The 11,145-nt window shown below is 52.1% G+C and overlaps 1 protein-coding gene across 4 annotated transcripts; it reads left to right on the forward strand.

Annotated features, from left to right (window-relative positions):
* The first annotated feature begins 70 nt into the window (after positions 1-70).
* Positions 71-10,623, forward strand: LOC128917435 (bile salt-activated lipase-like). 4 transcript variants are annotated; one of them, XM_054220501.1, is made up of 15 exons: positions 71-225; positions 701-923; positions 1,149-1,347; positions 2,417-2,612; positions 3,277-3,381; positions 5,000-5,150; positions 5,587-5,709; positions 6,054-6,251; positions 6,352-6,482; positions 6,925-7,032; positions 7,252-7,369; positions 8,219-8,405; positions 8,961-9,164; positions 9,641-9,838; positions 10,360-10,623. In XM_054220501.1, the coding sequence occupies exons 1-15, from the start codon at positions 76-78 to the stop codon at positions 10,568-10,570; spliced, it is 2,502 nt and encodes an 833-aa protein (XP_054076476.1). In that variant the 5' UTR covers positions 71-75; the 3' UTR covers positions 10,571-10,623. The 4 variants fall into 4 exon arrangements, with proteins under 4 accessions (XP_054076476.1, XP_054076477.1, XP_054076478.1 ...); XM_054220502.1 differs by having other exon boundaries at positions 71-168; XM_054220503.1 differs by having other exon boundaries at positions 71-146.
* The last annotated feature ends 522 nt before the right edge of the window (positions 10,624-11,145 follow it).

Here is an 11,145-nt window from a genome sequence, read left to right on the forward strand (position 1 = left end):
GATTTATGGGCACAAGTCCCTCCTTGGCAGAGGAATATTTGTGCCGCGTCTGGGAGGGACCAGGGCGGGGGAGCGATGGCGGCAGGGAGGCGGTGGGGGGAGCGGGGCTCGGCCGTGCTGGAGCTGCCCCGCACGCCGCGGATGGTGTGCGTGGAGTACCCGGGGCTGGTGCGCGACGTCGGGGCCATGCTGCTGACCCTGGGAGGAGAGCAGGGGGTGTCGCGGGTGAGGGGGGCCCGAAGGGCTCAGGGGGGCCCGGGGGGCTGAGGGGGAGGCCGGGGGATGGAGGAGGGTTTCCAGGGCGAGGGGTTGGGGCCCTGAGGAGGGGGCTGGAGGCGGGGGTTGTCGGCGCCAGGGAGCCCCCCCTGCTGTGGGACCCCTCTGTCCGAGCCACAGGGGCCCAGCAGGCCCCACACAGGCCCCACGCGTGGGTTCGGGGTGACACAGCTCACCTGGGCCGCTGCCGTCCGTGGGCGATGGGGCGGGAGGTGTCGGCAGGATGGCAGCGGCTGTGTGTCCTCATGATGTGCTGCCCGTGTTGGCGGAGCGGGGGTTGATATCCCTGAGGCAGCGTGGGAGGAAACGGCTGATGCCCACCGCTGAGGGTGTGGGGCCGGTGGCCTGGTGCCAAAGGGAGTCCAGGGGAGACAGGCTGCGCGGGTGCAAAGCTAACAGGGACGGTGCCTACCTTTGCCGACAGATCTACGCGGACCCTGCCAAAAGGCTGGAGCTGTATTTCCGCCCCAAGGATCCTTACTGCCACCCGGTATGTGCCAATCGCTTCCCCACCTCCACCATGCTGCTCAAGGTGAAGAGGAGGACCAAGAAGAAGAAGCAGCTGGACACCGAAGAACAAATCCAGCCAGAAGTCCAGTTTGAAATGGAAATTCTTGGGACTGTCACCACCGTTTACAAATTCCAAGGTAGTACTTGGATTTGTGTCCACGTAGCTTAAAGACAGCTATGTCTGATGGGAAAGGGAAGTGTTTCCCTCTAAGAATTTAGGACTGGAAGGACAATCAAGTCTCCTTGCTGTATAAAGCGCTGCATAAAAGTATCGGACTCCTGCTCCTGAATGTTGAGTGTTGTAAGAGATGTTGTGGTATTCACAACCAACTTCACAATGTTTTAACCTTTGTTTCTCTCAGGAATGTCTGATTTCCAGTACCTGGCAATGCACTCTGGTCCCGATGGCAAGCAAACCTCCATGTATGACAAAGTCCTAATGCTCAAACCTGAGAAGGAAGAATTTTTCAATAGAGAATTACCTCTCTACATCCCGCCACCAATTTTCTCACGTCTGGACACTCCTGTTGACTATTTTTATCGGCCAGATATACAACACCGGTTAGTGCCTTTTCTCATAATGTAGTAAATAGTTGTGTTGGTTCTGGAATGGACAGGCAGTGAAACATTCTGCTGGTTTGATATACGCTTGTAAGAGACAAGTCTCCAAGTTAAGATTTCCTTTTTCATCGCTTGAAGATGCATCAAATCCATTCTGACTTCAGTGTTGTTACAGGATTTGTGCTCTTGAGGCATCACAGGAGCACTAACTACATCATTCATGTGTTTTACCTCTTTAAGCTGCCGCCCTGTTCTGTTCTATCCCTCTTGATTTGGCACAACAGAGGCGGGCACACTTGAGAAACTGCCTGGCAGCAGAAACCTCAGCAAAAGTCCACTTGAGGCCTTGCCAGGTGAGGGGACCTGGAGATGTGGTGAAGATGACTGCCTCCCCCAGCACACCATGTGCAGCGTGGGGTGCAGTGAGCCCGGCTCTCTGCCTGCTGCCAGTGGGCTGGAACGTGCAGGAGTCAATGCCATATGCTCCTGTGACCACGTTCATGGGACCTGTTCCCTCCTGGCCCACGGCTGGTTTTGCCGGAACAATCTGTGAGATCTCCCACAAGAAACATCTTTCATTTTCTCGCTGTAGTCCTTCATCGGCACTTTACAAGAAAAAAAAATTAATCTAAACTGCATTTCCATCTTGGCTTGTCCCTGGACCCTACTGAGCTGCAGTAATTACAGTAGAGGAAATGCAGAGGGTGAAGCCTTTTGTGCTGCAAACGCATTTCATACAAACAGTAGCCGATTGCCTGAGGGTTTTCTGTCGGATAGTACAGGGGACCTCTGTCATTGTGCAACTGGATGTAGCTTTGCTGGGGTTTCTTCAAATTTAAATTTTCTTGCCTCAGTGATGTCACAGGAGTCTTTTACGGTACCAGGATGTGATTCCAAAATCCATAGGGAGGTGTGGCCAAAGATAAACCAACCCATTGCTCACATGGCTGAGTCCCTTCTCTTCCAAAATCTGGGGCACAAACTTCCATTTTCGCATGTTCCCGTGAAGGCCCCGAATCCATGTGTGCCACAGGCAGAAAGCAAACCCGATCCTTTCCCCCTTTCTTAGGGAGGGATACAACAATCCCCAGGTGTCTGGTGAGAACCTGATTGGCCTCAGCAGGGCCCGTCGCCCGCACAACGCTATCTTTGTGAACTTTGATGATGAAGAAATCCCAACTAAACCCCTGGATGCTGCTGTACAGACCTGGAAGAAAGTGTGCACCAACCCTGTGGACAAAAAGGCGGAGGAAGAGCTGAGAAAGGTCTGTGCCACAGTCCTGCCTTGAGCACGGTACTGTGGCATGCAGACCTTGCTGAAAATTGTTGTGGTTGTAACTAGTCTTGGCTTCTCTGAACATTTTGTGTTTACGTTTCCTGTTTAACCTTGTTAACAAGTGAGATATGGGCCTGTGTAATTAGGCCAGGAACCTGAATCCAGGCCTTTGGGTTCCACTCCAGTGGGATATCAGCTGTCCTTTGCCCTTAGCAAAACACGCATTTGCTTTTTCTGCTCTCTAATCTATCAAACGAGAAGGGCTCTACTGGCATATTCTGCCAGGGATACAGGAATTTTTGGTGTCCTGAACAGCTGCAGCTCCCCTTGAAATGATGGATGGGATAAAACTTTGTCGAGGCATGACAATGTCACGTCAGCAAAGTGAGTGAGTGGCATGTATCTGAAATGCCACTGAGGGCTGTGAAATTTTCTACCGTAGAGTTGTCCGTGTTCTGAAAATGAATTATGCGATGTGCCTTCTGCAGGGCTCTCCAGCCCTTTTGGAGAATAGTCTGGCTGCTGGGTGGACATTGTCTGTTTTTCTGAGGATAACAATGGGCAAATGCAAAGTCTGACTGATATAACAAGTCTCAGTAGACACTACTGGGACGGCTGTATTCAGTTCCACCGTTGTTTCTATAATATTTTAGCTCTTTGAAGTCCCTCCTGTCTGGTCTCAGAATGCAGTAAAAGCCAATATCAGCGTTCACCCCGCCAAGCTGGAACTTCTGTTGCCGTATTTGGCCTATTACATGGTGAGTCTGTACATCTGCCCCTGTGCCTGTCTGGGGCTGCTCGGAGGCAGAGCAAGGGAGCGTCACCTGGGTGTTCCTGGTTCTCTTCATCTTGTGCAGGACGCTTGGTCTCAGACTTCGGGACAGAGGATTCCCCTGCTCTGATTTTGCAGAGGCTAAGGCGAGGGAAAGGACTTTCTGAGGTCATCTAATAAATCCGTGACAGAGCTGGCATCCAGTCATTAAGAGCAGATCACATCTCCCTCTTTGCAGGTTAAAGGGTTTGGTTGCTGTGACAGCTCTCCTCTCCCCACCTTGCTCAAGTCAGCATAGCCCAAAGACCACCCTGCCTCTCACACACCAGTCCAGCACCTCTGTTTCTGAGCCAGGGATATTGTGCAGGGTGCTTGCCCTCCGTTCATTGTTGGTTTTCTTTTTTCACCTCTAGGATACACTCCTAATGTAGTGTAGATTGTCCTCACTAGCTGCTGCACTTCTCAATTCCATTTTGACTTCCCCAGTAGTTAGCAAGGACAGAAGGAAGCAGGCAATGGGGCAGAGCTTCAGGCCCACAGAGGTTGGCCACTCATTAGTCTGCCATTGCTGTCTGGATTGTTACCACCCCATCACAGAGATTAAGGATCTGCTGGCATTTTCTAAACCTTGTGTATTCCCCAGTGTGTTACGAGTGCAAGGTTTCTCGTTAGTGGCTGATAATATGCTCTAACGCATGGTTCAGTCTGATTTCAGCCTCCTGCTCTTGTGAGACGCTTCTCAAGGCTTCAGCATTTTTTAATGTTTGCTGGAGTTTTGTTAGACTGAGATATTTCCTTGGGTTTGGCCTCCAGCCCACAAAGGCAACATCTGCAGGGCTCTCACACAGTGACGCCAGTCTACCTCAGCCATGGTTTGGCCTCAGCCTACTGAAGGACAAGCGTGTAGAGGCTCCACTGGTTTACCTTAGACCCAATTCTGGGTCGTGGCATTGACACACAGCGTCACTCGTAGCTATATATACGTAAGTCTCCACCTGGGGACTAGCTCCTGAGGAGTGCAGTCACCATGGCTCGCTGGGAGATCCTGTGCTTTGCCTTGTGCTGCTACCTCGGGGTAGCACGGGCTGCAACCGTAAGTACAACAGCACTTCTTAAGGCTTTGCAAGACATTTTGTCTGTTCCTCTCTGAAGACACAAACTCCTGCTACGTCTGGTCTGGAGCCCATGAAAGAGGGCCTGCAGACCGTGACAGCCAAGGCAGGGTGTTCTCCTGCCCTAAAGACGGCCAAGTCTCTCACCAACATTTTTCCAAAAGTCCCTGCACAGTTCTGTGTCAGGTCTGGCCTGGTTTACATCTTAACACTGAAGGTCTTCTGCCATTTATCTTTGGGAGTGCAGGAGAATTGCTGCTGCCTGTCTGCTTGAAAGGGCAGCTTGCAGGACATCCGCATGGGCACATCTCCAGCGGCAGATACATGTGGGCTTTCCACAAGGGTCCAAAGGGACGGCTGGGGAAGGCAGACTGTGAGTGGGTCCATCTGGGGAACTGGGCGGGGCAAAGTGTGTGTGCTGGCAACAGGGGAAGCCAGAGGCGTGAAGGACTGTGCAATGGATTTTTCTCTTCTCAATGGTACCACGTGTAGCTGGGTGTGGTGCACACCGAGGGCGGTTTTGTGGAAGGCGAGAGTAAAAAACTCGGACTCTTTGGGAGTTACATCGACATCTTCAGAGGGATCCCCTTTGCTGCCCCTCCAAAGACTCTGGAAGACCCCCAACCTCATCCTGGCTGGGATGGTAAGATCCAACTTTTGAATGCCTTTGGTTTGGGGTTTTATTTTCACTTCTCTCTCTTTAGTCCATTCTTGACAAGCAAAGATGTTGTTGCCTGCTTTCATCTACTAAGCATTGCCAAGAAAAAGTTCTTAGTCTCATGGTGGGTGTGAGAGTCTTTGTCTAAGTGTTCCCAAGCAATGCAAGTAACCACATGAAGTAACAAACCCAAAGCATGGCACCTGCATCTCCCCTCCCCATGCCACTGCTGCCCAGAGCTAGTTCACACGGGAAGGGATCCCTCTTTGTCCGGTCACAGACCGGTCACAGTGGCTGGGGAAGCGTTGCTGCCTCTGCACTGGACTCACAGAGGAGAGAATGGATGGACAGACAGCTTGCAACCAAAGGATGGAGTCGATACCTCTAACTAGGACCTGCCGTCTTGCCTCTCTCCTCTCAGGGACGTTGCAGGCAAAAGAATTCAAAAATCGCTGCATGCAGATGACGCTCACACAATCTGACGTCCGCGGGACGGAGGACTGTCTCTATCTGAACATCTGGATCCCTCAAGGGAAGAGACAGGGTACGTGCTTGACAGAGATCCGGGGAGGAGATTTCCAGTTGCCTTTTGTAGACACAATGCTCTGGAGCATCTCTCAGCGGCTACGCTGCCATAGTGGGCAACTGCCGGAGCGCTGATTTTGAGAGGGAAAGGTAGGAGCCATGTCAACCAATGTCCCTCAGCTGCAGCCTGTTGGGAGTTTCAGCCTCTTCTACAGAGCGTGGACTTTCTTGGCCACAGGCTATTGCAAAGCATGTCTGTTCATGCCCAGGTGGAGCGATGCTCAGCGAGTGGGTGTGGGGATGGATGGGCAGCGCCTTCTAGCTATGTAGTGGCTCACACTGCTTTTTCTCCTCGTCTCCCAGTCTCTACCAACTTGCCGGTGATGGTCTGGATCTACGGTGGCGGCTTCCTTGTAGGAGGGAGCCAGGGAGCCAACTTCCTCAGTAACTACCTCTATGATGGTGAGGAGATCGCTGTGCGGGGCAACGTGATCGTGGTGACCGTCAACTATCGCCTGGGGCCCCTGGGCTTCCTGAGCACTGGAGATGAAAACTTGCCAGGTACTGTAGCTTCTCCCTCTTCAGGGGACCCTGTCATGGGTCCCCAGTTTATCAGCTTTGCTGTGCCCTTGCTCAATGGTGGGTGCTCTCTATTACTCAGGGAACTATGGGCTGAAGGACCAGCACATGGCTATTGCCTGGGTGAAGAGAAATATCAAGGCCTTTGGCGGTGACCCGGAAAACATCACCATCTTCGGGGAATCAGCCGGTGCCGCCAGTGTCTCCCTGCAGGTGTGTTGTTCTTGTCAGAGCCTACCAGAGCCACTTCTCTTCTCTGTAAATGGGAGAGGTGGTCCCCTTGGCACTCTGCCTCTTTCCTCCACACACGCTGCCCAATTAACATCCTCTCTGCCTGGGGACAGCAATGCTCAACCTCTCTGCTTTGTAGCTGCTCCTCCTTCTTCAGTTCAATCAGTCTCACCACTGCAGGCATGTGTCCTCACTTTTGGGACCTCTGGTGAAATAGCATTTACTTGCCACGTCCCCCTGCTCTGCTCCTCTTCTCACCCTGTCACCTTTTAACTTTAACTGCTGAGACTGTTCAGTAGCACGAGAGCTGGTGGCTTCCCTGGGCCTTGTGCAGAAGGTGTGAGGCGATCGGCCAGGTCTGGCAGGCAATGGGGTCTTCAGGAGTTTGTACCTGAAACTCTCTTATATCTGTTTTGCTCCACAGACGTTGAGCCCAAAGAACAAGGGTCTGTTCAAGAGAGCCATCAGCCAGAGCGGTGTCGGTCTCTGCAGCTGGGCCATCCAGAGGGACCCACTCGCCTGGGCTAAAAAGGTAACGTGCAAGTCTTGCTTGAGAGAATGGAAAACAAAAAAAGGGATTCCCTAGAGAACAGCATTACTAGCAAGGGATTCATCAGGAGTCATGCTGCCAAACATAGAGCTTTGGAAAGACGCTGCTTTGAGATAAAACCAGCCTCTGCCCCCGTGAAGCTGGTAACGAAGCCTGGCTTCAGAGGGTAGTGCTGGGAGGTTTCTCTCTCTCCTCCTGCAGCTTGGACAAAAAGTGGGCTGCCCCCTTGACAACACCACGGTTTTGGCTGACTGCCTGCGCACCTCCGACCCCAAAGCTCTGACACTGGCCTACCACCTGCAGCTGATCAACCTGCCCGGTAAGTCCCTCAGCCTGTGCTGTGGTCCCCTACCCACCCAGGGCTCACCATGCCTTTGATGGGACACTGGGGCGACTGTCAGGAGTTAGAAGCCATGCTTTTGCCCTTCAGAAAGGGGACAATAATGACAGATCTTGCAGTTGCCCTTCTGCAGGCAGGTGCACGTTGCGCTGAATGAATGTTGTTCGTCGTGCAACGGCAGCGGTGGCAGAGGAATTAGCCAAGGGCCATGCCTCAGCTCCAAACAGCTCTTTGGGCTTTCTGTTCTGTGAAAGCAGCAAGAGCAATTCCAGAACACAGCTTACAAAAAAGATAACTGACCCCAACCCTGCTATTTTCATTTGAGTCGCTGGGTGGAGTGTAGGACTTCTCACAGCAGGTAGGGAATGCTTCTGCTTTTGCTGCCTGTGAGAACTTCTTTCCCAACAAGACTCTCCTCCGCTTGCCCTCCTCCTGCCCCTAGTAAATAGCCCCAGTATTTAGCCTTGCTCAGGACAGAGAGTGGCCAAGCAACTCCTGTGCAGCTGCACTGGCCTGAGCGGGTTGTCCGTAGCCAGCGGGGATGGGGAATTCTGCTCTGCCCCAGCTTTTTGGGAACAGGCTGCAGGAAGGAGGAGAGACATTGTTGTTACCTGCCGGTACTTGGCTGGCAGATCTCTCGTTCTTCTCCCTCACCTACAGGCATGAGGTTTACCAAACGTGGTCCTGTGGTCATGCTGAAGGCACCACCCAAGCTCTCATTCACCTCAGCCTATTCCTTCCACAGTTCCTCGAGCCATGGGATACGCCAGGCTACACATCTGCCTTTTCTCAGCTCCTAACAGACTCTGGTTTTGTCTCCTGCTGCAGTTCCAGTGGTTCACACACTCGCCATGACTCCTGTCGTCGACGGAGACTTCCTTCCAGACATGCCAGAGAACCTCTTTGCCAACGCTGCTGACATTGACTACATTGCTGGGGTCAATGACATGGATGGGCACATCTTTGCTGGCGTTGATTTACCTGCTATCAACCGCCCATTTGTGAAAGTCACTGCGTAAGTGAAGGATGCTCTTAAAACTCTTAACAGGAGGAACCTTATCTTTAACGTAGTCCCCAAACTCCAAGGACTTAGTCCTGAGTGGACAGGGCACTACCTTCAAAACAGGATGTCACTCTAAGCCAGGGTGCCCAGGGCATATGTTGCCAAATCCAGAGCCTTCAAGAGAAAGGACCAGCTCGTGGCGAAGCTTCCCCATATACCTTTAAGGTGCTCCTGAACTCAGCACCAGTGATAGGCTTGGCAGCCCTGATGCTCTCTGGCCAGAGCCGGTACGTGCCAAACATGCTGGATACCCATCCACAAGACTCCTTTCTGCGGACAAAAGGAGCTTATGGCCAATTCAGCCCTAAGCTGTTCTACCGAGAAAGCTGGGAAGCACATGCCCTCCATCTAAGACTAGGGATGAAATCACTGGCTTTTACTCCACCAAACCATTGCTAACCACAGGGTTGGATGTGAACGTCAACAGGAGCTGGGATCTGTTTCCATGAGGCCTGACCCCCTTGAAGCTGCAGACCTGCAATTCATTGATACTACTTGTCTTTCCAGGGATGAGGTCTATAATTTGATCAAAGGACTTACTGTGGACAGAGGCGAGCGCGGAGCCAACGCGACATACAATATCTATACGCAGCCATGGGGTGACAACCCGAGCCAGGAGCTCATAAAGAAGACAGTGGTGGACCTGATTACTGACTACATCTTCCTGGTTCCCACACAGTGGGCACTGAACCTGCACCTGCAGAATGCCCGGTGAGGAGCTTTTTGGTACTGAGTACACGCTTACACAGGGCTCATACAAACACTGTTTCTCTAATGCTGCAAAGGGAGTCGTGCTAGGAATTTGTTTTAAATTCCCATTCAAACAGGTGTTCGCTTCCTAAAAACTTCAGACTTCATCCTAGCAATGTTTGATGCCACGAGACATGGCAGTTGCATGATACCACGGTTAGGGTGAAAATCACAAATGGAAGTTAAAAATTATCAGGTAGAAGGATGTCGTCGTGGTTTGCGCTGGACTGGCCACTGAAACGAACGACAGATGCTCTCTCCCACCTCTCTCTCTCTCTCTCTCAAGGATGGTCCTGAGACCACCTCTTAGATGCATGTGAGCATCTTCCAAGGCTGAATCTCTGCCTCTGCTGGTATTTCTAGCATAGTTATGAATCTGCACCCCTTTCTGTGCTCTCTGCTCGCAGCTGCTTAGCCAGTCTCTTTTATTCCCCCAGGAATGCCAAGACGTACAGCTACCTGTTCTCCCAGCCATCCCGAATGCCCATCTACCCAAGCTGGGTAGGGGCAGACCATGCTGATGACCTGCAGTACGTGTTTGGGAAACCCTTTGCCACCCCCCTGGGCTACCTGCCCAAGCACAGGACTGTCTCAGGTGCCATGATTGCTTACTGGACCAACTTTGCCAGGACAGGGTGAGTGATTCCAGTTCTGTATTTCAGGCTTGCTGCAGCACTTCAACCTGCTGCTTTTGCCTATTAACTTCTCAGGAGCAATTCCCAAAGCGGGGTGTCCTCTGCCTGTACTTCTGCTGTGAGTCTCGTTCTTCATCTCCCAGGGGTGGCGTTTGCTCTGGGTCCTCCTCATCCAGGGAACACCTGGGGACAGCAGAAGCATTTCCAGAACTTGTGAACTCTGCTTAAACTTAATCATGATATTTGTTTCTGAATCCTGACATTCAGACAGGAGTTAAGCCCCTGTCTGCAGCTAGGGACGATGGTAGCGGGGACCAAGGGAGGAGACTGCAGGTCAGCAAGTCACTCCTAGCAGGCAGAATTGCTATTGCTTGACTCTCTCTGGCAATGTCAGACTCTCTCTTTGCACTCGCTTAAAGCCTCACGTGAGCAGATGCGGGCCCTGCCAAACTGCTTGAACCTTGCTGTGTCCACAAGTTTCCCTGATAAAACTGAACTTCTATTTCTCTTTTTTTCCCCAGTGATCCCAACAAAGGGAACTCAAAGGTGCCCGTTAACTGGCCACCCTACACCAATGAGGCCAGTAACTACCTGGAAATCAACAACAAGTTGAGCCAGAACTCTGTGAAGCAGAATCTGAAAAGCCGGTATGTGACCTTCTGGAACACGGTCTATCAGAGTCTGCCACAGGTTGCCAACATCTCCCTGGCTAATGAACTGCTGTGGAACTAAGAAAAAACACCTTTTAAATATTGGCCCAATTCATTAAAAGCTTGCTTGTAACTGAGCAATTCCAGGTTCTCTGTGTCTTTGCCGTGACAGGATTTTCTCCCTAACATGGTTGGCCCCAGAGCTGGAGGCAGCGCTGCAGGGGGCTCTCCCCCGAGCGGAGCAGAGGGGCAGAATCCCCCCCTCGCCCTGCTGCCCACGCTGCTGGGGATGCAGCCCCTGGTGTGGGGGGTTTCTGTGCTGCCAGTGCACGTTACCGGCTCACGTTGGGCTTTTCGTCCACCAACACTGCCAAGTCCTTCTCCTCAGGGCTGCTCTCCAGCCATTCTCTGCCCAGCCTGGGTTTGTGCTTGGGGTTACATCCACTCTAATAACAAACAGCTCTAAGGTAATTACAGTTGTAATATATGCACGCAAACCAACTGGTGAACTGTTGCCATACAGTTGCACCTCAGAAACTCAAAGAGGGGAAAATAAACCCAAGGGGGAAAGGGTATTATTCCACACTGATTTATGGGCACAAGTCCCCGCTTGGCAGAGGCTGGGCTGGGCTGGGCTAGGGAGCTCCAGCTCCGAGC

This window comes from Rissa tridactyla, chromosome 14 (genome assembly GCF_028500815.1).
Source record: "Rissa tridactyla isolate bRisTri1 chromosome 14, bRisTri1.patW.cur.20221130, whole genome shotgun sequence".
NCBI lineage: Eukaryota > Metazoa > Chordata > Aves > Charadriiformes > Laridae > Rissa > Rissa tridactyla.

Excerpts from the sequence above, each read along its gene's own strand:
- LOC128917435 (XM_054220501.1), top strand. The coding sequence starts at position 76 with ATGGCGGCAGGGAGGCGGTGGGGGGAGCGGGGCTCGGCCGTGCTGGAG. Across the intron at positions 3,382-4,999 it reads CGTATTTGGCCTATTACATG|CTGGGTGTGGTGCACACCGA; the intron begins GTGAGTCTGTAC and ends TACCACGTGTAG. Across the intron at positions 5,151-5,586 it reads ACCTCATCCTGGCTGGGATG|GGACGTTGCAGGCAAAAGAA; the intron begins GTAAGATCCAAC and ends CTCTCCTCTCAG.